Genomic DNA, 25,265 nt, shown 5'->3' with positions numbered 1-25,265 from the left:
CCAGCCATGACCACTGCTTAAAGGTGCGACCCCCACCACTATTCCCTCTGGCTGCTGTTAGAATGATGTGCTGATAAGACCAGGCGTGAGGTGGGGATATTGTTGGCTTATGATACAAATCAAGAGAAAAGACTCCAGATCGATGGCAAACAGCTCAAACTCGGTAACTCGAGTCGGCAGCGCCTTCCCTCTCCCTCCAGCCGGAACAAAAAAAAAAGATGCAGGACTCCAGTTTGTACTAATATCTCTGTCCCCCAGGGGCCAACACCAGGGCACCATGATGGTCGCTCTATCACCAGCCCCTCTCCGCAGCTGCAGAAGGGCAGCGAGACCACCAGAATTTACTGGGCCCTTGTCTCAAGACTCCAACAGCACAGAAATAAGGGCAATTGGTGGGTACCAGCAGTCATTGGGCTTACCGTGCAAGGACCAAGAACTGGTCTATCTGTCTGTCGGTCAGCGGGTTGTCCGGGTCCCAGATTTTTACTTCAAGTTTTATCTGGTCTCTTTCATCCTCTTCATCTGAGGAAATAGAACAGGAGAAAAACCTATTAAATGCTATGGGAGTGTGAAACGCAGGTGCTCAGATGGACATGGGTGTTACAGAATTATAGAATCCTACAGTGCAGAAGGAGGCTATTCGGCCCATCAGAGTCTGCACCGACCCTCCCAAAGGGCACACATCCAGGTCCAATCCCCGCCCTATCCCTACAACCCCACCTAATCTTTGGACACCAAGGGGCAATTTAGCATGGCCAATCCACCTAACCTGCACATCTTTGGACTGTGGGAGGAAAGCGGAGCACCCGGAGGAAACCCTCGCAGACACGGGGAGAACGTGCAGACTCCGCACAGTCACCGAAAATCAGAATCGAACCTGGGTCCTTGGCGCTGTAAGGCAGCAGTGCTAACAACCGCGACGCCCCAGCCAGGTGTCCTTTACACAAACCACTGAAAGTTAATATGTCGTCAAATAAGCAATTAGGAAAACAAATACTATGTTTGTTTATTATAACTATATCGGGCTTCGGTAAGACAACACTTGGAGAACTGTGTTCAAGCTTTGGTTTCCTTGCATAAGCTTGCCTTGGAAGATGTGCAACTAAGGTTCACTAGATTGATTCCCGAGATAAGAGGATTAGACTACGAGGCGACTACAGGTTTGCAAGGATTATGCTCAGTTGCGGAGTGTATTCAGGACAGAGGTTGGTAGACTTTTGGATACTGTGGGAATCAAGGGAGATGGGACGGTGGAAGGTCACCGATTACGGGACTGGTTTAGCACAGTGGGCTAAACAGCTGGCTTGTAATGCAGAACAATGCCAGCAGCAGGGGCTCCATTCCCGTACCGGCCTCCCCGAACAGGCGCCGGAATGTGGTGACTAGGGGCTTTTCACAGTAACTGCATTGAAGCCTACTTGTGACAATAAGCGATTATCTCACTGAATGAAGGAGCAGGCTCGAAGGACCCAATACTTACTCGTTGCTCCCATTTGTTACATTGAGAACTGGACAAATCCGACATAGCTTGTGGCAATCCGCGAACGTGTCACTGGTTATGCAGTTTATCTGCTTCCGCGAGAGACTTGAATAGTTGACCATTTTCCCCAGACCTCGTCTTCAGAGGGAGTAAGTTAAACTTCACTGATCTTTTCTTTGCTGTGTAGCTGTTCCAGTGCCTGGTTTGCTTCCTGGGAATTGTGCTTGCCCCTCTGTCTGTACATTCCAACACCCAGTTGTAAGATTGCCTTACGTTCCAAATTGAAATGTATACAATTCTGACAGGGCTGGACAGACTGGATGCCGGGGCGTTGTTTCCGCTGGCTGGAGGGTCTAGAACAAGGGGCCACGGCCTCAGGATACAGGGTAGGCCATTTAGGACTGAAAGGAGGAGAGATTTCTTCGCTCAGAGGGTGGGTGAGCCGGGGGAATTCTCGACTACAGAAGGCTGTGGAGGCCGAATCACGGGATATATTTAAGTAGGAAATAAATGGATTTAGAGTCATGGGGGTCCACAGCACAGAAAAGGCCCTTCGGCCCATTGCGTCTGCCTCAGTCAGAAACAAGCACCTAATTATTCCAATCCTGTTTTCGAGCACTTGGCCCATTGCCTTGTGTGCCTTGGCATCACAAGTGCACATCTAAATACTTCTTAAATGTTACGAGAGTCTCTGCCTCCTCCACCCTTTCAGGCAGCAAGTTCCAAACTCCACCGCCCTCTGGGTAAAAAGGTTGTTCCTCACATCCCCTCGAAACCTCCTGCCCTTTACCGTAAATCTACGCCCCCTGGTCATTGATCCCTCCACCAAAATGGACTTCTAGACTCAAGGCAACAAATGGTAGGGGCCCCACAGGGGTGTGGTATCAAGACAGAGGATCAGCCATGATCATGTTGATAGATGGAGCAGGCTCAGAGGGCTGAATGGCCTCCTCCTGCTCCAATTTTCTGACTCTAAGTTTCTGTCTACTGGCTTCAGTAAACTCTCCACCAATAGCCTCAGACCTCTCTCTGCTGTGCTGGTTTTAGCTTATTCCCTATTTGTTTCTTTTCCCTGGTCTTACCAAGAACAATCAATATTTTACATATAAAAGAAAAAATGTCTGAAGCAAGGTACTAAGAAGGGTGAACGCGACCTCGCCCTCTGCACGGCCAAGTCTCATTTAGCTAAAAGTAGCATTGAGCACACCTCACAAAGGCTAGAATGAGCCGATTTTTCGGTGGGGTGGACGGTAGATGCGACCTGTGTTCGAGGGGGGCCGACGCACCTCACGCACATGTCTGGTCGTGCTCAAAGCTGGGGGGGCTTCTGGAGGTCCTTTTTTGCTTCCATGTCAGCAAACCTGAACATTGGGTTGAAGCCGTGCACTCTGGTAGCATGATGGTGATGAATGGCGGAGCAGGCTCGAAGGACCAAAAGGCCTCCTCCTGCTCCTATCTTCTATGTATCTATGTTTGGAGTCTCAAGACGTGATGGAGCTCCGGACGGGGGCAGGAGCAGTCATTCTGGCCTTTGCCTCGCTTTTGGCAAGGAGGCGGATCCTCTTAGGCTGGAGGTCTACACCGCCAATCGCCTCACGTGGCTGGGGGACCTGATGGAGCTTATGCACCTCGAGAAGTGAGAGGGCCGGCGGACAGGTTGGACCATCGATGCCAGCCGTTTATAATGTAATTTAAAGAGTTGGTCACTGTTAGGGGGAGGTGGGCTAGGGTGCCTGGGGGGATTTAGTTTAAATTATTGTGGGGGAGGGGGGTTATAACTGTTATTATTTGGGTTTTCTTGTCAGCGTTGAATTTAAATTGTTAAAATCTCAACAAAAATATTGCTGAAATATTACATTCCCATACCAACTTTGCACAACCGCAGAATGGTCTAAAACACTTCCCAGCCAATCAAATACTTTTGCAGTGCAGTCGCCATTCTAGTGCTGAAAATGTGGCAGTCAATTTGCACACAGCAAGCTCCCACTAACACCGTCATGATCGGATAATCTGGGTTTATTGTTCATGAAGTTGGCAGAGAAATCAATATTGGCCAGGAATCCAGGGATACCTGCTCCTCCTCTACTTCAAAATAGTGGCATGGGACCTCTGGCTGGGCCTCAATTTAATTGCTGAAAGACGGCACCTCTGACCTTACGGCACTCCCAAAGTAAAACTCCCTCCAGGGATCAGCCCAAGCCAAGGAGAAGAGGATGAAATGGTCAGCTGCATGCAGGAAAAGAGGTGGTGGTGGAGGGCATTAGGAGACGAGCAGACAATTTCTTTAGAGTTTTCCGCCCAGGTGGACAAAGACTTTAGCCATCAGGGGTAAGGAGGAGAGAAAATATAAAAGCAAACCCCAGAGACAAGTTCATGTTGCAGGCGAGGCAAGTAAAATATTGAGAAGGAAAAATGGGTGTAATATCTTTAAACTTCCGAATGCTCCACTCGCAGAATAAACTCAAAGCATGGCTGTGGATATCACCCACCTTCTTTTAGTAAATCCGGAATGTCCGCCTGGTACCTGGGACCTACACGGATCTCTCCTTTATCTGCTAGAAGAGTCTTTTGCTGTGGATCGTAAACTAGACAATAAAAAAAGGAATCCTGGAAGAAAACAGAAAAAGCAGGGTTACTTTAGAGTGCAGGATCAACACTTCCCTTTGCCACTATGAGGGATTTCCAGAGCTCCCCAAATCCTTCCCTTTCTGGAAGAAGGGAATTCCAGAGTCACTTCTTTCCCCATAATCCGAAGAGATTCATACAGAAACTCAACCAAGCCGTCGGTCGACGCCCAAATTAGACACGTCGACATTAAACTGCTATAGACTCAGTGTGGGGAAAAGGATGGTGGGTAGTGGTAATGTCACTGGACTGGGAATCCAGAGGTTAATGTTCTGGGGACACGGGTTCAAATCCCACCAGAGCAGCTGGTGGAATTAAATTCAATTCATAAATCTGGAATATCGGGCAGCACGGTGGCGCAGTGGTTAGCATTGCTGCCTCACGGTGCCGAGGTCCCGGGGTTCGACCCCGGCTCTGGGTCACTGTCCATGTGGAGTTTGCACATTCTCCCCGCGTTTGTGTGGGTTTCGCCCCACAAACCAAAGATGTGCAGGGTAGGTGGATTGGCCACGCTAAATTGCCCCTTAATTGGAAAAATTAATTGGGTTCTTGAAATTTATTTTTAAAAATAATAAATCCGGCATATGTAAGCTATCATTGACTGTCGTGCCAGCCTGTTTTTGGTTCACTTATCTCCCTTTAGGGAAAAAAATCTGCCATTCGTATCCATTCTGGCTTACATGTGACTCCAGGCCCACAGCAATTCCTTACGAAATGGCCACTCAGTTCAAAGACAATTAGGCAACAAATGAGGAATTTTGAATTCAAAAACTGTGCACTGGTGCAAACATTAAAAAGAAGCTGACAACTTGGAAATGGAAATAGAAGGAGAAACAGCTTTGAATATATGAACACATTCTGTGTATAAGCACCAAGAGTACGAATAAATGTGCAAACATTTTTGAAAATCTTTACGATATTGATTTCTCCATCGCTTCACCCATCTCCTACCAGAAATTAAAAGCAATTCCTGTAACTTAATATGGGAAACGGAACCCGATCAACAAAACGACATGCACTCAGTAGCACTCTCCCATGACATACTTGGACACATGAGACAGCGCGAGTGGGTGGCACAGCGGGGCCGGCACACAACTTCGAGAAGAGTGAGCATGATTCGAATTGGGAAATTAACTCAGCCCCCAAGGGAATAGGCATTTGACAACATTGCAGGTTTGGGCTGAAGCCAATGCAGTCTGCATTGCTGGTCTGAAGTCACTTGTGCAGTAATATCTCAATCAAAAGTCTCACATACATCATGTACTTACTGTTGGTGCCGGTGTTCTTTCTTGCAACACATTCCTCCCATCACACTTTGTTAATAACATCCATTACAAAGTGTCACATCTTCCCAGCCTGATTATTACATGGTATGTGCTTGTCACACATGCAGTACTGATTGACAGATGCACCCCCCCCCCCCCCCCCACACACACACACACACACACACACACACACACACACACACACTCCTCACTGACACGCGTACGATACTCTGGGAATTTCGGAGAATGCGGATCACTGTTCCCTATGCAGCTTATTATACTTCCTCTAATGGAGGACAACAGAAGGGGGCGGGGCGAAAAACACTCACCTCTTTCTCCAGATATGAAAAGACTGCTTCAGTTTCATTGAGCAGAGTCACACTGCATTTACCTCTGTGTGGAAACAAAAGAGGGAGCTTATTGTATTTAAAAGCAGAGGGGCATAAACCGCATGATACAAATTAACCCTGCCAACCTGGGGCCTCAGGCGATCTTTGTGCACGACGCACAAATATTTAAGTTGAAACTACCAGAACTCTCATGATGCTCGAAACACTCCACCAAACGCCATTTGTGCATGTTTTTGCACACGGGGGACTTAGTGTATATGGCATGATTTCAATTCCCATTAGTGCCTGTCTGAATGCACGACGGCTAATGATGTGGGCTCGAGTTAAAGTCAGACTTAAACTGGGAGAATTCACATGAGGATTGGTTTTGCTACAATATGGCTCACTATTGCTTGCAACTCAGTATAACAGGTCTGTCTTCAGACCCCAAACCTTTCATTCAAATAGGATTTGTCCAGTGGGATATTAAACCACACAAGTCAGGAAACGCTTCCAGCTTAACAACTGAGCTATGTTGAGGCAGCAATGAAGCCAATTCAATTAATCTCACCACCCTTGTATTGGGAAAGGGTAAATCTATTAGTGCTGCTGCTGGCTGTCCAGTGACCCCTGCTGGACAGTGTATACATTGCAAGCCTGAGCATTAGGCATCAACAAAAGACAAGCGTTGAAAGGGCCTAATGCGCGCAAATCATCTTAGCCAAGAAGCAACTGTTAATTGATCTAGGAGACAAAAGAAATGCACACGCCTGTAATCTTTTAAACCCAGCCAGATGTGTTCCCCATCCAATACACTGAGAACTCCATTACAACAGTCTCACCCAGATCATGGCCTCAAGATATGGGCGTGAACTGTGGTATAGTGGGGGCCAGTGAAGGCAAATTGTTCAATATTCATAAATATACTTTAGTTTTGTATAACAGGGTGGACACAAATTCACGTTCTGGGGTGAAACTGCCACATAGATCCCACCCATAGCCCCAGTAACAATCTTGCTGAAGTTCTACTGTTACATTATATTAAGCAAGAACAACATTCGGTTACGCAACAAACTTTTAGGTTAGAGTACTGGGCTTGAGCAGGTTGGACGGGGGAGTGGACCTGGGTAGAGTGCTATTTCAGAGGATCATTGCAAGCTTGATGGGTCGAACGGCCTCCTTCTGCACTGTAGGGATTCCATGATTCTATGGTCTATGTGCAGGGTCGGAACTATTTCTAAATTTGGCAATGTGATAAATGTAAGAAAGTCATATTTGATATATTTTTCAATAGTTATTTAAATCTAGGTTAAGATGCATACTGACAGTATGACTGCTAGAGCTGCAATTAAGGGGTCATAAAAGTGCTGCAACCATTGATTTGCAGGTGATGTATTCTGCTAATAGACCTTGAGAACCATTTACTTGTTTACAGATAGCTAGCTAATGGAAAAATGTTTACATTTGAAGGATCACTGGGGTGTCGATAATTTGAGGTGTTTAGTCCTGGCTAAACAAATCAAGGGGCATCTTGTAAGAAGAGACCAACAAATGCCTTATGCTTTGGGTACAGAATGTGTAATTAATGGGAGGAGCCAGGTCTGTCTGAAAAGGCAGTTGGTCCTAGAACTCTAATCTGAACAGAGGTCTTTCTGTTTGGTCCTGATGGTTCTCTCCAAAGAATTTTCACAGAGAAAAACAAGTAGAAACGTGGTTCACTTTATTCAGGAGTGCTATTTGTTTGCTTAATTGGAATATAGTGGCAGATTTTGGAAGGTTTTCCCTTTTACTCAAGAACTGTTGTAACTGTGAACTGTAAAGCTATTTCTTTGTTGCTAATGTGGTTAATTCTGTTTGTTTCAATATATATATATATATATTTTTTTTAAAAAATAAATTTAGAGTACCCAATTTACTTATTTTAAATTAAGGGTCAATTTAGTGTGGCCAATCCATCTACCCTGCACATCTTTGGGTTGTGGGGGCAAAACCCATGCAGGCACGGGCAGCATGTGCAAACTCCGCACGGACAGTGGCCCAGGGCCGGGATCGAACCTGGGACCTCGGCGCCGTGAGGCAGCAGTGCGAACCCACTGTGCCACCGTGCTGCGCTCAGTTTGTTTTAATATAACTCCTCAGTCCTGTGGTACAGTAACACTTCCTCTCAGTTTTACAAATTGCAAATACTTGGGTTCTCATCCAGGATTCTCACATCAATTATTGAGTTTTCTATTCTTTCCATCACCGCAGAATATTCATTCATTCCAAGGAAGGCTGAAGGAAATGACTCTTTCTCCAAGAGAATTATTTCAATGCAGAAAACATTTGATCTCCAAAAGACCAAACACAAACTAGAACCAGTTGCCCGAGAGACGGCTTAGCACATTCCAGCAAATGTTACTGAATCAGAATGGTTATAGCACGGAAGGAGACTATTTAGCCTGTATGTTAGTGCTGCCCCCTCAAAGTAGTAATGTCCACAGTATCACTTCCCTACCTTCTCACTGTAAGATCTGCAATTCTTTCTTTCCGGATGATAATCCAATTTCCTTGTCAATTTTTTTCTTTTTTAAACGATCAGTTCAAACCCAGTATCTCTTCTTCCATGGAATGAGGCTCCGTTTCCCAAAGTCCAGCAAAGTCTGACTAGGCAGATTATCTTTCTTGCGAATTTCATACAAAGAACTCCAATAGAAGGTCCAAACGGTCAACATCCAACCAACTGGCATCCACATCACAAAATCCTTCATGTCTTCTGGAAACAACAACGCCAAGGCCATACCTGGTCTTCTCTTTGGTAGGAACGTAACCAGTGTCCACCTATCCACTTCGTTCTTCTAGTGGTCACCTGGTTCAGACTCTGAGAACATCGGAGGGTAATCATACCCCGACAATTTACATTTGTCGTCTGCTATTTTGCACAACAGCCACTGGGATCGTAGTTGTGTGTCCAGAACAATTCTTCTTGGTTACAAAGTTCACTTTTAGGTGGCTATTATTTCGTACCATGTTAAATTCCAGAAAACTAGGACAGGACTGGGGCCCGCTTTCACACACTTCTGTAAGCATTTATTTACAAGAGTAATATATTTTTTTTAAATAAAGTTAGAGTACCCAATTCATTTTTTCCAATTAAGAGGCAATTTAGCGTGACCAATCCACCCAACCTGCACATCTTTGGGTTGTGGGGCTGAAACCCACGCAAACACGGGGAGAATGCGCAAACTCCACACAGACAGTGAGCCAGAGCCGGGTTCAAACCTGGGACCTTGCCGCCGTGAGGCAGCAATGCTAACCACTATGCCACCTAAGGAGCACATCCTCAAAGGGACATGCCATACAATGCGGAATCATGTATGTCTTAAGGTTGGTGTGGTACATTGGGGCACAATGTGCATCCTGTGGTGGGATTTAAGAACGCACATCCACATTAAGGGAGTTATGCAACCCAGGTTACTCTAGAGGTTCTTGATATGTACTGAATGTTCAGCTATTTCATGACCAAGTAGCGACTTTGCTCCTGTAAGATGAATGGGACAGGCAGGTCAAGGCGAATAGGGTCTCTCCCTGCAGTTAAAATCCCAGTTACAGGCAACAAGCGGCCTTGTGATGGCATACTTCAGTTCAATAGATTTATTTTTACTGCAACTAAGAAGAGTTTGAAATCAAAAAGTGCCAATGATCTTAGTACCACACTGCAATTCCCAGTTCTCTCTCCGACGGGTAGGTGTTGTGTTGCTGACAGAGCAGAGTATATGCACACAAAAGCTTTGCACGAGTCACGGAGATATATATATATATATATATATATATATATATATATATATATATATATATAAATAATCGCTTCATCCCCTTTCTTTAAGCCAGGAGCTCGCAAACCTTTTGCTTCCGAGGAACAAATCCAGGACCCCATAACAAAGTGAGCACTTTGAAACGAAACCCCAACGCGATGGGGAACCAGCGGCTCAAATTGACCACAGCAGTAATGGCCGGAGGTATAGAGAAATAAACCAGGCCTGGACCAACTTTATCCAACTAGCCTCGGCGCCATCATTCCTCCAAGTGCAGGTTGCAGCGACACTCCAATTTCCTCCTCCTCACCCTTTCACAACAGATGGCAGCATTGGCACAATGGGCACAAGCGACCATATTACACCTATCCATCTATTAATGAAGCACATGGTCATAATTATAAAGCTCCAAGAAAAATCATGATAACACCTGAAGCTAATTTATTAGTTCAAGCTCAATACATTGAAGGATGGAATCAAATTGGATTATTACAGCCTAAATGGGGGCCCAGAAATCTGGCTTGTTTCTTTCTTTCTACCTTCCCCTCCTCAGAGGCCACCTGATGCATACACTCCTTGTGGGCAGCACGGTAGCATAGTGGTTAGCACAATTGCTTCACAGCTCCAGGGTCCCAGGTTCGATTCCCGGCTTGGGTCGCTGTCTGTGCGGAGTCTGCACATTCTCCCCGTGTCTGCGTGGGTTTCCTCCGGGTGCTCCGGTTTCCTCCCACAGTCCAAAGATGTGCAGGTTAGGTGGATTGGCCATGATAAATTGCCCTTAGTGTCCAAAATTGCCTTTAGTGTTGGATGGGGTTACTGGGTTATGGGGCTAGGGTGGGGGTATGGGCTTGGGTAGGGTGCTCTTTCCAAGAGCCGGTGCAGACTCGATGGGCCAAATGGCCTCCTTCTGCACTGTAAATTCTATGATTCCACTGACTCAGTTGTACCATCTGAGGAAATGCAAGAGGAATGTGGTTTGATCCCTGGCCTCTGCAATGATAAGCGATCACTAGGAGGGCAGAGGAAATGTTACAAGGACTCTCTGAAAGCCTCCCGAAATAAATGCAACATCCCCACCGACACGTGGGAATCACTTACCTTAAAACCCACAAGCTGGGCATCCGGGAAGGCACCAATCACCTGGAGTGGCAGGGTGGAGCGCGCAGAGGCCAAGCGTAAACAACAGAAGGAACGTGCAGAATCCAGAGCGTCCCACCCACCCACCTCATTAAACATCACCTGCCAAACCTGTGGCAGAGTCTGCAGATCCAGGATTAGACTATTCAGCCACCGCAGGAACCACCTCCCTGGAGTGGAAGCAAGCCATCCTCGACCCTGAGGGACCACCCAAGAAGAATGTGAAATTGCTAGATTTGAGCTGGGGAGACGGGGTCAATGATGCAATTTGTCTGAACCGTCCCATTTCCTGTTAGCTCAGTACCAAACCCTAACACTGCTCACAGTCCACAGGCGGCAAAGTATCTTTCCTTCCACCCTGCCCTCCAAGCCCAGTGGCAGGCGCGCACTCTCTCCATTGACAGTGTTCCCATCCCCACTGCCAGCACCCATATCCTCCCTGCCGCTGGTGCAAGTTAAGACACTTACAACAGAACAAACCAGCCTCTCTTCAGATACATTCAGGAAGGAAATGGTTTCTACAGAAAGCTTACGCCAGCGAAAAACTAACTTGCGATTTACCCAACAACTCAGTTGTAATTCCGATTTTACGTAACCGTTAAAAGTAATGAATGTAAAAATGAAAAGAAATGGGATAAATCTTGTGATAAACAAGTGAATTCATTGAGCCACATGCAAATAGTCATCAGCTGTACTAAATAGCAGCAGAAACCTGTACACGCAGACTTTTTTTTTTTAAAAGTTCAGACTGTTTCACTCATTTCAATATGCAAGGGAGACTACTGATTGAAGAAACCAACGCATAACCTCTAAAATCTACTTGTGGACTGCTGGTTGTGAACCTCTGCTCTGTTACCTGGATCTAGATACTGAAAAAGTCACATTGAGTGCTGAACAGGCAGACTACTTCATACTGCATGCCAGCTTTATGTCTAACTGGCACCAGTGTGGATGTTGTGCTGTGGAACGTTGCACTGGAATTTGGACCTTAATGAAGTAAAGATAGCCCGAATGCAAGTTATCCGGGCCAGTGATCTACGGTGCACTGTGCAGTAATACAGATTTCTCCCTTCCCAGGCAAGGCATCAGACCATTTCAATAAATGGGTTAGCGATAGCTGCAACCAGCAACTTCTCACCTGGACAATTCTGCTGCCAGAAATCATAGAAGCACTACAGTGCAGGAGGACATTCGGTCCATCGAATCTGCACCGACCCTCTGAAAGAGCAGCCCACCAAGGCCAATGTCCCCACCCTATCCCCCGTAAGCCCATCTAACCTGCATATCTTTGGACGCTAAGGGGCAATTGATCCATGGCCAATCCACCCAGCCTGCACATCTTTGGACTGTGGGAGTAAACCGGAGCCCTGGGCTTACGGGGATAGGAGGAAAACCACACAGACACGAGGATAATGTGCAAACTCCACACAGACAGTCACTTGAGGCCGGAATTGAATCCGGGTCCCTGGTGCTGTGAAGCAGCAGTGGCGATCAATGTGCCACCCTGAAGGGACTGACCAGCTTGTAGTTGGATATTTTGTGAGAGGGGAGGGAGATTGCAAGTACAGTTCGTGCATTTGCTTACCGTATGTGCGTGGCTGGTAAGGATTCAAGTTGTCGCGATAGGAACAGCTCTCGATGTTTGAGCTGGTGTTGCTGTTTCTCTGTCAACTGCTGTGGGTTGTCCAAGTTCGCTTCTGTTTCCATTTCCTCCTCCAGATCTTCTGCAATTAAGAACACAACAAAGGGGTTACACCAGCTACTACTGCGCGGCGCTTTGAACAAGGCAGCCCACTGAGAGTTCGGGGCAGATCCTCACACACTCACTCTGCTCGTGCCTAAGAGCAAAAGACTTCAGAAATACTGGAGCTCCATTACTAGCTTGACAGTCAAAAGTAAGCCTCAAATTTGGAGAGCCCACATTGTGTCTGCCTTCCGACACTGAAGGGTTGCTCTTCTGGTGAAATCAGACCCACCCAAGGAATAGGCACAACCAGAAAGGTGCTTCTCCAAAATTATATTTCAAAAACCGCACATTTGTCCTGAAGGTCGAGGCTAAAGCAGATTGCTGTGCCAAGTGGCGAGAACTTTATATTGAATTTCTGCTGCATCTGGGAGTACTTAATGCCAACTTGCAGTGAAAAATATTTTCTTTCTCAGTGCCAACACCCTCGATAAACAGAAGCCCTCCCCTGATCCCCCAACAATTACGTGCAAGGTGATGTATTTTGGGAGGAGTAACAAGGCAAAGGAATACACGTTAGAAACAAGCATCTTTCCTGTACTGTGCACCTAGGGAGGGGAGGAGACATGCTCATCTCTTCGGCCCACTCATGACTTCCCGCAGCGTTAAGCTAGACAGACGGAAAGTCTCAAGCTCAACTGCAGGCCTGTGCAGAGTTGGTCACTGCCAGCTGCGGTAGCAAGGGTACGCCTGACTGGAACAGTGTGGGGAGATAGAGGGAGCGTCAACATCGAATCTCGGCCCTTGCCACGATCTGGTGTCCTATTGGGCTGTGGTCATATCAATGTCCCAAAAATTCAATCCAAGATTTAGCGAACACTAGCAGTGTAGGTCTCACAGCATCTCTCGCCCTCTGCTATCAGACCACAGCTGACCTGCACCTCAGCTCCGTATCGTTAAGAACATGCGAAGCAGAAGCGGGCCTTATGGCCAAACAGGTTGCTCTACCATATAAGATGACCAGTGGCAGGTAAGTTACTGTAAAACATTCTGAGGGGCAGAATTAATCCCCACTTGGGAGGGGCAAGGATCAATCAAGGATAGTCAGCATGGTTTTCTCAAGGGGAGATCACATCTAACACATTTGATTGAATTTTCCGATGATTGGATTGGATTTGTTTCTTGTCACGTGTACCGAGGTACAGTGAAAAGTATTTTTCTGTGAGCAGCTCAACAGATCGTTAAGTACATGGGAAGAAAAGGGAAGAAAAGAAAATACATAATAGGGCAACACAAGGTAGTAAAAGAAAATACATAATAGGGCAAAAGAAGGTAAATAAAAGAAAATACATAATAGGGCAACGCAAGGTAGTTGTGTAGGTGAGACTACGTAGGAGGTGACTAGGTGTGTAGATGAGGGCAGTGTGGTTGATGTAGTTTACAAGGGCTTCAGTAAGGATTTTGCCACGGTTCCACATGGGGGACGGATCAAAATAAGAGCCCATGGGACCAGGGCATTTTGGCAAATTGGATCTAAAATTGGTTGAGTGGCAGCAGGCAAAGGGTGTTGGTCAAAGGTTGTTTTTGTGACTGGAAGCCTATGGCCAGTGGTGTACCGGAGCGATCGGTGCTGGGTCCCTCGCTGTTTGTAGCGTACATCAATGATCTAGACAGGAGTGTGGGGGATATGATCAGTAAGTTCGCAGGTGGCACAAAAATTGGTGGTGTGGTCAATAGTGAGGAGGAAAGCCTTAGATTACAGGGCAATATAGACGGTGAGATGGGCAGAACAGTGGCAAATGGAATTTAACGTGGTGTGAGGTGATGCATTTTGGGAGGACTAACAAAGCAAAGGAATATACAATGGAAACTAGGAAGTACAGAGGATCAGAAGGACCTTGGGGTGCATGTCCATAGATCCTGAAGGCAGCAGGATGGGTAGATAAGGTGGTTAAAAAAGCATATGGAATACTTGCCTTGAGGCATAGAATATAAGAGCAGGGAGCTGGTGATGGAGCTGTATAAAACACTAGTTAGGCCACAGCTAGAGTACTGGGTGCAGTTCTGGTCACCTCACTATAGGAAGGATGTGATTGCACTGGAGAGGGTGCAGAGGAGATTCACCAGGATGTTGACTGGGCTGGAGTGGTTCAGCTATAGAGAGAAATTGGTTAGGCTGGGGTTGTTTTTCCTGAGAGCAGAGAAGGGGGACCTGATTGAGGTGTACAAAATTATGAGGGACATAGATAGGGAAGATAGGAAGAAACATTCCCCCCACCTCCCAGTAGAGGAATCAATAACCAGGGGGCATAGAGTTATGGAAAGGGGCAGGAGATTTGGAGAGGATTTGAGGAAAAACTCTTTCACTCAGAATCTGGAACTCGCTGTCTGAAAGGCTGGTAGAGGCGGGAACCCTCAACATTTAAGAGGCATTTAGATGAGCACCGAATCGCCACAGAATACAAAGCTATGGACCAAGTGCTGGAAAGCGGGATTAGAATAGATAGGTGCCAGATGGCTGGCGCAGACACTATGGGCAGAAGGGCCTCTTTTTGTGCTGTAAAACTAGTGATTCTATAGCTGAATTCTACAGGAGCTCTACTTTATCACATTATCCCCATAGCCGTCCGTTCCCCGAGTGCTCAAAAATCTAGCAATCTCAGCCTTGCACCAATCGAGTATCCAGGAACTTATTGATTCAAAAAATTCACGTATATCCAAGTAAAGAAATTTCTCATACCAGTCATAATTGGCTGGACCCTGTATTCTGAGATTAGGACCACCAGTTCTAAACACATCAGCCAGGGTAGGTGCCCTTCCAACCTGTCACGCCCTCTTTAAGATTTTATATATGTTTAAATTAGATTACCCCTCATTCTTCTAAACCCCATGGACACACAAACCATAGTTTCTGGCGTTGCTCCATTTTAAAAAATTATCATTGTGCTTTGCTCCAAAGCGGACAACCTTACGTTTCCCAATATTGAGGTCCATTTCACGGTTTTTGCCCACCGTCATATGGTTTTCTCCAATTCCGAACACCTTTTTTTTTTTACTTTTAATGTAACTGCAACACCAGCGATAACCACTGTAAATAACGGTAATTGGAAACATTTAGGAATTCAGAATAGGGGCTCACTTGAAGAACAGCTACTGAGGGTATTGGCACCCAAGGTCTCTTCCCAGCTAGAGTCGGCACCTGGGGAGGGGGGGGGTGGGGGATGGAATAAACAAACACAAATGGCATTTACACAACGCATAAAATCAAAAACATCCCAAAGTGCTTCACATACTTTGAAGTGTGTTATTTAGTTGTTGCACTAAAAGGGGTAAATGGAAACTTTAAGGCTGTGACTCCAGCCAACAACAGGAAAATTGTAGATCTTCAGTAGGCAATGGAACAAAACAGTTCAATATATCAATCTTGGACTAAACTTAATTAATAAAGGCAACATCGTGTCATAAGAAATACAAGGACATTAAATCCAAGGGCATTAATACTAGGAAGCTATTAATATACATCTTGATGTGGAGATATTTTTACATCCTGCCTTGAATTGTGGATTTAAATGACTAATTCAAGCAATCAGTAAATATCAGTCTGTTTTGTACAAAGTACAAATGAACTGGAATCATAGAATTTACAGTGCAGAAGGAGGCCATTCAGCCCATCGAGTCTGCACCGGCTCTTGGAAAGAGCACCCCACTTAAGCCCACGCTTAAATCCACCCGATCCCCGTAACCGCACCTAAACCTTTTGGACACGAAGGGCAATTGATCATGACCAATCCACCGAACCTGCACATCTTTGGACTGTGGGAGGAAACCGGAGCACCCGGAGGAAATCCACGTGGACACGGGGAGAACGTGCAGACTCCACACAGACAGTTACCCAAGCCGGGAATCGAACCTGGGACCCTGGAGCTAACCACTGTGCTACCGTGAACAGGCAAGGACACACACGTGAGTCCATCAGATACAAAAACAAAATACTGGACAATCTCAGCAGGTCTGACAGCGTCTGTGGAGAGAGAAGGGAGCGAAGGAGCTACCTTTAGTCCATCAGATAATTGGCAAGGAAAAGTAAGTAACAGCAAAAACTGGTAAGTAACCAAAAGCATCTAGACGTTGGGGAGCACAGTTAGCTGGATGGCTGGCTTGTGATGCAGAGCGATGGCAACAGCATGGGGTCAATTCCCTTACCAGCCTCGCTTTTTCAACCTTGTCCCTCGCCCGTGTGGTGAACCCTAGGTTAAATCACCACCAGTCAGCCCTTTCTCTCTCCCGGGGGGAGTGCAGCCTCTGGTCCTCTGGGACTATGGCGATTTTCACAGACGTGCTGCCCATGGCAGCTGATTGATAGCAGATCCATGGTGCAGGCCAACTCGAAAGTGAAATGAATTCTACACTGCCCTTTAGGGGCGGCACGGTAGCACAGTATTAGCACTGTTGCTTCAGAGCCAGGGATCAGGGTTTGATTCCCAGCTTGGGTCACTGTCTGTGTGGAGTCTGCACGTTCTCCCTCTGTCTGCGTGGGTTTCCTCCAGGTGATCCGATTTCCTCCCACAAAAGTCCCGAAAGACGTCCCTGTTAGGTGAATTGGACATTCTGAATTCTCACTCTGTGGACCCGAACAGGCGCCAGAATGTGGCGACTAGCGGCTTTTCACAGTAACTTCACTGCAGTGTTAATGTGAGCCTACTTGTGACAATAATAAAGATTATTATTCGCCTTCAACAAGATCAGAATCAAAGAAAGTCAAAACCCTAACATCACGGATTCATTTCATTGTTCCTGTAGCGTTATGGTCTGTCCCTTTTAGTCCAAAGAATAAGCTAAAAGCCAGGAACACAACATTTGTCCTGGGGTCCTGATGGGATGCAGGTAGAAATGACCCAAGAGATGGCCAATTACTTACCAGTTTTCGGCAGTGTTTCTTGTGGAACATCTGGGACCTCAGTCGGTAGTGTAGGGTCACAATTATCCAGCTCTTGGCCTGCACAAAACACGAACAAATAACAAATGATGAAAGGACTCATTTCATTAAAGGATTACTGTGCTCTAGTTTGACACTCTTGGCATTTATTGCAACACTTGCTCAACATCAATAGCGTGGACTTGCCATGCACCAAGTCATGGAGTTCGTCTATGCCATTGCTAACACAGGAATCAATGCTGTAGGAAGCAAGTAGGACGCTCACCAGCAGCACTGACCTACTGGTATGCTATTCCAGAACCAACACTTCTACCCCAATCCACAGAAGACAGTTCAGTCGGCATTCCATCTGCACAATAACACCACCAGGAAAGAAATCCTTCTGCAGACGATGGTTCACCCACAAGCACCACACACAATGATAGGATCCTCACCTATTGGCCTCATCGTAGCAACACCAGCCAAATTGTAATAATTCGGTTGAATGTGAACAAGCGAAGCGTAATCCTCGTCATTTTCACCAACTCCAGCCACCACCAAACACATCTTCCCTTCACTCACTCTGTCAGCATTCCGCAGAGACCTTTCCCTCCGAGACAATCTAGTCCACTCCTCCACCATACCCAGTACCTCTCCCATCACCCATGGCACCTTCCCATGCAATCGCAGAAGGTGTAACACCTGCCCCTTTACCTCTTCCATGCTTAACATCCCAGGCCCAAAACACTCACTCCAGGTTAAGCAGCGTTTCACTTGCACCTCTTTCAATTTGGTCTATTGCATTCGCTGCTCCCAATGTGGTCTCCTCTTTTTTGGAGAGACCAAATGTAGACTGGATGATCGTTTTGCTGAGCACCTCCGATCTGTGCGCATTCAGAACCCTGACCTTCCCGCTGCTTGTCATTTTAACACAAGACCCTGCTCCCATGGCCAGCCTTGGCCTGCTGCAATGCTCCAGTGAAGCTCAACGCAAACTGGAGGAAGAGCATCTCATCTTCCGTGTTAGGCCTTCCGGTCTCAACAGTGAATTCAACAACTTCAGATGATTAGCTCTACCCCACCTCGACCCCTTTGTTTTCTTTCCATTTCATCTGTCTTTTAGCTTTTATTTCTTTTGCGTCTTTCTTTACATATATTCCCCCCCCCCCCCACTCTTTCCCCCTATCTTATCCCCCCTTTCCTGATCTTTTCTCCCCTTTGCTTCCCCTTCTTCTCATTTCACCCCTCTCCCCCACATCTACATCTGTCACAGCTTACCCTCTGATTTTAATTTCTCTGCTGTTTGGTCTTTCACACCTTTTGTCCTCTCTGGGGATTGCCGTTAGCACTCATTTTTGTAGCTATTAGCACTTTTTTCCCTTGGTTTCTGTGGCTATGACTCATCTTTCATTCCCTCACCCTATAGTGTAAATATCTTCCACTTTCTATGCCTTTTAACTTTGAGCACAGTAAGAAGTCTTACAACACCAGGTTAAAGTCCAACAGGTTTGTTTCGAATCACTAGCTTTCGGAGCGCTGCTCCTTCCTCAGGTGAATGAAGAGGTAGGTTCCAGAAACATATATATAGACAAAGTCAAAGATGCAAGACGATACTTTGAATGAGAGTCTTTGCAGGTAATTAAGTCTTTACAGGTCCAAATGGGGCAACTGGAGAGAGGGATAATCACAGGTAAAGAGGTGCGAATTGTCTCAAACCAGGACAGTTGGTAGGATTTCACAATACCTTTGACATTGACAAAGGGACACCTGGACTCAAAACGTTAGCTCTTTTCTCTCCCTACAGATGCTGCCAGACCTGCTGAGATTTTCCAGCATTTTCTCTTTTGGTTTCAGATTCCAGCATCCGTAGTAATTTGCTTTTATTTATGAGCTGGAACATCATGGGGGAGCAGAGCCAGAACACTTTGCTCTGTTCCAGAATACTGCACTGCCTCATCCACAAAAAGCCGGTGGATGTACAGCTAAATGCCACCAGAAGGGCTGTGTCAGAGACATGTGGATGCACTCCAACAGAATGTCCCGCACACTGGCTGCCTGCCATTCTCCAGGAATTGGCAGAAGAAACATCATGACCAACGCTCAACTTCCCTCGACAAGGACGCAAAAAACCCACCAAGGAAGGACTCCAAATCGCACTGACCATTCTGGGAAACTGCAGGCAGCATTTATGCAGTGGATATCAGGCCACAAATCAGATGGATGTAATCGTGGACCCAAGGAAGGCAGAGAGCATTATCAGAGACCCCTCCCACCCAGGCTTTGCCCTCTTCCAGACCCTTCCATCAGGCAGAATGTACCGAAGTCTGAAGACCCGCACATCCAGACATAGGAAGAGCTTCTTCTCCACAGCTACAAGACTCCTCAACGACTCCCCCTCGGACTGATCTGTTCCCTGTAAGAGCACTATTCACGACGCCCTATGCTGCTCTTGCTCATGTATTTGCTTTGTTTGGCCCCTTGTTCCGCACTGTAACCAATCACTGTTTGTCGATGTACCATTTGTCAATATTTTCTGTTGATTATTCTTTTTGTCTACTATGTACGTACTGTGTACGTTCCCTTAGCCGCAGAAAAATACTTCTCACTGTACTTCGGTACATGTGACAATAAATCAAATCAAATTGTGAGCCTGCGTCTCAGACCATGGAACACACCACACCAACGTGCCCGTTAAGGCCTGATGTGGAAGGGATCTCATTTCTGCATTCAACATCTAAGGAGGCCTTTGAGTAGATTAGACATTTCAATATAAATTTTCCCACCTTTTACAAAACAGTAGTACTCCAGCACATATCCCCAGAATAGAATTTGTAAGAATATTTTTTACACATAGCACCATTTCCTGTTGATAAAACAACTAAAAGATTCAAATGTGAAATAAATGTAATGATGTGGAGATGCCGGCGTTGGACTGGGGTGAGCACAATAAGAAGTTTTACAACACCAGGTTAAAGTCCAACAGGTTTGTTTCAAATCATTAGCTTTCGGAGCGCTGCTCCTTCCTCGGGTGTATAAATGTAGGCAGGCTACAGGGGTGGCCAACTGGGTAAAGGCCTCAATCTGCATCGTGCTGTCCAGAAGGCGGCAAAACCTTCAGCTGGCTTAGACTGAAATGGGATGGGGGGGGGGGGGGGGGGGGGGGGGGGGTTTGATCGCTGCCCTGAAATTGTGAATGTGACTGTGACACTCAAGGTCTCTCAGTCTGCTGATGCCAGGCTGAGACAGGGCAATGTATTATCCAAGTAAAGTGGCAGATGCCAGTGCAATTATGGGAGCAAGCAGTGTGTGAGGGAGGGGGGCAGACAGACAGAGAGAGGCAGAGAGAGGCGATAATGAAAAAAATGAATGAAAATCGCTTATCGTTACAAGTAGGCTTCAAATGAAGTTACTGTGAAATGCCCCTAGTCGCCACATTCCAGCGCCTGTTCGGGGAGGCTGGTACGGGAATTGAACCGTGCTGCTGGCCTGCCTTGGTCTGCTTTAAAAGCCAGCTCTTCAGCCCTGTGCTAAACCAGCCCCAGAGGCAGAGAGAGAGAGAGAGAGGCAGAGAGAGAGAGAGAGGCAGAGAGAGAAAGAGAGAGGGAGAGGCAGCGAGAGAGAGAGAGAGAGAGAGAGAGGCAGAGAGAGAGAGGCAGAGAGAGAGAGAGAGAGAGAGAGGCAGAGAGAGAAAGAGAGAGGGGCAGCGAGAGAGAGAGAGAGAGAGAGAGAGGCAGACAGAGAGAGAGAGGCAGAGAGAGAGAGAGGCAGAGAGAGAGAGGGGGGCAGGGAGAGGGGCAGGGAAACAGATAGAGATTACATTGCAGCTTGCAAAGAGCAGGGTTCAAATGAGTCAACACATCAAGTGATATGTTCCATTATGTTTGAGATTTGGGATCATCCAGTGCCAATGTCTCTTTCAGATGTGGCTGTATATGCGAATGGTGAAGAAATATCACAGTAAGTAGCTTTGTGCTTTAGGCTAATCACTGCTACAGTTAGATTGGTGTACAATAAAGGGGCTCGCTGTGGTAAAGCAGGGACTTCAAAGGCCCCTCCCAACACATTAGCACAGAGGAGCTCAGTGATGTACACTGCTCTTTTATGCATCCTCTCCTGGCTTCAATCACTCAAAACAAACAAAAGGCTTTCTTGTCCGAGGGGGAAACAGTCCCCAGCCACAACGGTTAAACTATTTTGAAAGGTCTCTCTCTCTCTCAAACAGCTCTTAATCCATCAGACACCAAGCCTGTCCTCCAACGCAGGCTGGCAAACCGCCAGGCCTTTCTCTGAAACTTGGTCACGTGATCGCTGCTCTTGTTCAGTTTCCATTGATTATAGAGGCAAGGGGATAAGCTTCTCCCCTCTGCCTCGGAAGAACAGCAGCAGCTGCCCGTGGAGTCTCCAGGCAGCCATGTTGGACAGACAGACCCAGCAGATGGAAGCCTCCGATTGATGCAGGCACCAGCCAGCGCCATCCCACCGAGAGGAGAAGCTTCCGCAAGAATTGGCACCGCGACAGATCTGTGACATCAGCTACACTTGGATGCCGAGTTGATGCACAAGAACTCCAACGGCATTTTATTAAAAAACGTTCTGAGTAGTGCCAGCATTGGATGTCGAATGCATCAACGTGAACAATTCAACGTCTGAGACTAAGCTCTTTCCTCACCAATTAAGAGGATGATGGCAGACGCCATTTTTACAATGACAATATTTTTGCAATTGTTTTTTTTCTCCAACACCCCCCGAGGTACATCCCATGAGCAGGACCCACACTCTGCATCACCCGCAGCTCCACCCTGCGGGACACAACAACCCCAACCCCCGACAGTCACAGCCCCGCATGCACGTTCACCACCTTCTTCCCAGCTGCTGCCCCATTGCACAGCTCAGAACCAACCACACCCCCAGCAAACTTACCATCACGCCCCATTCCCTCAGGACGCTCCCAAAAGCACGGTGACCCCCAGGCTGCCCCCCACCCCTGCAAAAAGCACGGAGTGACCCTCAGGCACCCACCCCAGCTATTCATGCATTCACAGTATTCCACTACAATGACAACTACACATAATGCCACGAGTGTCAGTCCAGCACACTTCCTCCACAACTCTTCGAAAGTTCATCATTTCTTTTAGATATAGCACCAACACATTTCCAGTTCGAAGGGCGAATTCTCTCACTTTTCCATGCCTTGTGGTCAATACAAGATTATTGAAAGATAATAATCAATGATCAGGGAAGCACTGGGAGTATAACAGAGTGTTGATGGCACACATTATATCATCAACTTGGACAGAAACTGCAGGATGTTCTGCCGAAAGGGTTTACATTTCACCTTCAGCCCCCCCACTCCCGCACATCCCCTCCCTCTCCCCCGCACATTCCCCTCTCCCCTCCCCCGACCCCCGCACATCCCCTCCCCCCCCACCCCCGCACATCCACTCTCCCCCCGACCCCCGCACATCCCCTCTCCCCCCCCACCCCCGCACATCCCCTCTCCCCCCCCACCCCCGCACATCCCCTCTCCCCCCCCACCCCCGCACATCCCCTCTCCCCCCCACCCCCGCACATCCCCTCTCCCCCCCACCCCCGCACTTCCCCTCTCCCCCCCACCCCCGCACATCCCCTCTCCCCCCCACCCCCGCACATCCCCTCTCCCCCCCACCCCCACACATCCCCTCCCCACCCCCGCACATCCCCTCTCCCCACCGCCGCACATCCCCTCCCCCCCCGCACATCCCATCCCCCCCACCCATCCCCCCACCCCTCCCTCCACCCATCCCCCCCCACCCCTCCCATCCCCCCACCCGTCCCATCCCCCCACCCCTCCCCCCCCACATCCCCCCACCCCTTCCCCCCCCACCCCACCCCTACCCATCCCCACCCCCACCCACCCCCCCATCCCCACCCCCTCCATCCCCCCCACCCATCCCCCCCATCCCGCACATCCATCCCCCCCCTCCCCCACATCCCCCCTCCCACCACCCCCGCACATCCCCGCTCCCCCCCCACCCCCGCACATATCCCCTCTGCCCCCCACCCCCGCACATATCCCCTCTGCCCCCCACCCCCGCACATATCCCCTCCCCCCCAGCCCATCCCCTCCCCCCCAGCCCATCCCCTCCCCCCCACCCCCGCACATCCCCTCACCCCCCCATCCCCTCACCCCCGCAACTCCCCTCCCCCCCCCCCCTGCACACTCTTCCCCCCCCAGTACATCCCCTCTCCTCCCCGCGAACCACAAACCCCTCTGCCCCCCGCAACCCGCACACCCTCTCTCCCCCCTCCCCGCAACCGCTGCCTTCTTCCCCCACACTCTGCCCCCCCTGCAACCTGTGCCCCCCTTTCCCCATCCCCTGCAACCTGTGCCCCCCTTTCCCCATCTCCCACCACCTGTGCCCCCGTTTCATAGAACAGAGAACATAGAAAATACAGCACAGAACAGGCCCTTCGGCCCACGATGTTGTGCCGAACCTTTGTCCTACATTAATCTTAGATTATCATTGAATTTACAGTGCAGAAGGAGGCCATTTGGCCCTTTGAGTCTGCACCGGCTCTTGGAAAGAGCACCCTACCCAAGGTCAACACCTCCACCCTATCCCCGTAACCCAGCAACCCCACCCAACACTAAGGGCAATTTGGACATTAAGGGCAATTTATCATTGGACAATTCACCAAACCCGCACATCTTTGGACTGTGGGAGGAAACCGGAGCACCCGGAGGAAACCCACGCAGACACGGGGAGGACGGGCAGACTCCGCACAGACAGTGACCCAAGCCGGAATCGAACCTGGGACCCTGGAGCTGTGAAGCAATTGTGCTATCCACAATGCTACCGTGCTGCCCTTGAGAACAAATAAATCTACACTATATCATTTTACCGTAATCCATGTACCTATCCAATAGCTGCTTGAAGGTCCCTAATGTTACCGACTCAACTACTTCCACAGGCAGTGCATTCCATGCCCCCACTACTCTCTGGGTAAAGAACTTACCTCTGACATCCCCCCTATATCTTCCACCATTCACCTTAAATTTATGTCCCCTTGTAATGGTTTGTTCCACCCGGGGAAAAAGTCTCTGACTGTCTACTCGATCTATTCCCCTGATCATCTTATAAACATCTATCAAGTCGCCCCTCATCCTTCTCCGTTCTAATGAGAAAAGGCCTAGCACCCTCAACCTTTCCTCGTAAGACCTACTCTCCATTCCAGGCAACATCCTGGTAAATCTTCTTTGCACCTTTTCCAAAGCTTCCACATCCTTCCTAAAATGAGGCGACCAGAACTGTACACAGTACTCCAAATGTGGCCTTACCAAAGTTTTGTACAGCTGCATCATCACCTCACGGCTCTTAAATTCAATCCCTCTGTTAATGAACGCGAGCACACCATAGGCCTTCTTCACAGCTCTATCCACTTGAGTGGCAACTTTCAAAGATGTATGAACATAGACCCCAAGATCCTCCACATTGCCAAGAACTCTACCGTTAACCCTGTATTCCGCATTCATATTTGTCCTTCCAAAATTGACAACCTCACACTTTTCAGGGTTAAACTCCATCTGCCACTTCTCAGCCCAGCTCTGCATCCTATCGATGTCTCTTTGCAGCCGACAACAGCCCTCCTTACTATCCACAATTCCACCAATCTTCGTATCGTCTGCAAATTTACTGACCCGCCCTTCAACTCCCTCATCCAAGTCATTAATGAAAATCACAAACAGCAGAGGACCCAGAACTGATCCCTGTGGTACGCCACTGGTAACTGGGATCCAGGCTGAATATTTGCCATCCACCACCACTCTCTGACTTCTATCGGTTAGCCAGTTCGTTATCCAACTGGCCAAATTTCCCACTATCTCATGCCTCCTTACTTTCTGCATAAGCCTACCATGGGGAACTTTATCAAATGCCTTACTAAAATCCATGTACACTACATCCACTGCTTTACCTTCATCCACATGCTTGGTCACCTCCTCAAAGAATTCAATAAGACTTGTAAGGCAAGACCTTCCCCTCACAAATCCGTGCTGA

General features: G+C 47.9%; 1 protein-coding gene across 3 annotated transcripts in view; it reads right to left on the bottom strand.

Annotated features, from left to right (window-relative positions):
* The window catches only part of LOC140402495 (metastasis-associated protein MTA1-like), a 56,451-nt gene extending 39,142 nt beyond the window's left edge, over positions 1 to 17,309 (bottom strand). For all 3 annotated transcript variants that reach the window (XM_072490333.1, XM_072490332.1, XM_072490334.1), the window contains exons 1-6: positions 17,233 to 17,309; positions 15,454 to 15,513; positions 12,216 to 12,354; positions 5,700 to 5,763; positions 3,970 to 4,087; positions 420 to 522 (exon numbers count right to left, since the gene is read on the bottom strand). In XM_072490333.1, the coding sequence (XP_072346434.1) occupies positions 420 to 522; positions 3,970 to 4,087; positions 5,700 to 5,763; positions 12,216 to 12,337 (407 nt within the window). In that variant the 5' untranslated portion in view covers positions 12,338 to 12,354; positions 15,454 to 15,513; positions 17,233 to 17,309. The remainder of the gene's footprint in view (positions 1 to 419; positions 523 to 3,969; positions 4,088 to 5,699; positions 5,764 to 12,215; positions 12,355 to 15,453; positions 15,514 to 17,232) is intronic.
* Between the last annotated feature and the right edge of the window lie 7,956 nt (positions 17,310 to 25,265).

The sequence above is a fragment of the Scyliorhinus torazame genome, chromosome 25 (genome assembly GCF_047496885.1).
Source record: "Scyliorhinus torazame isolate Kashiwa2021f chromosome 25, sScyTor2.1, whole genome shotgun sequence".
Lineage (NCBI taxonomy): Eukaryota > Metazoa > Chordata > Chondrichthyes > Carcharhiniformes > Scyliorhinidae > Scyliorhinus > Scyliorhinus torazame.
The sequence above is the reverse complement of the archived record's forward strand: the minus strand, read 5'-3'. Positions and strand labels throughout refer to the sequence as shown.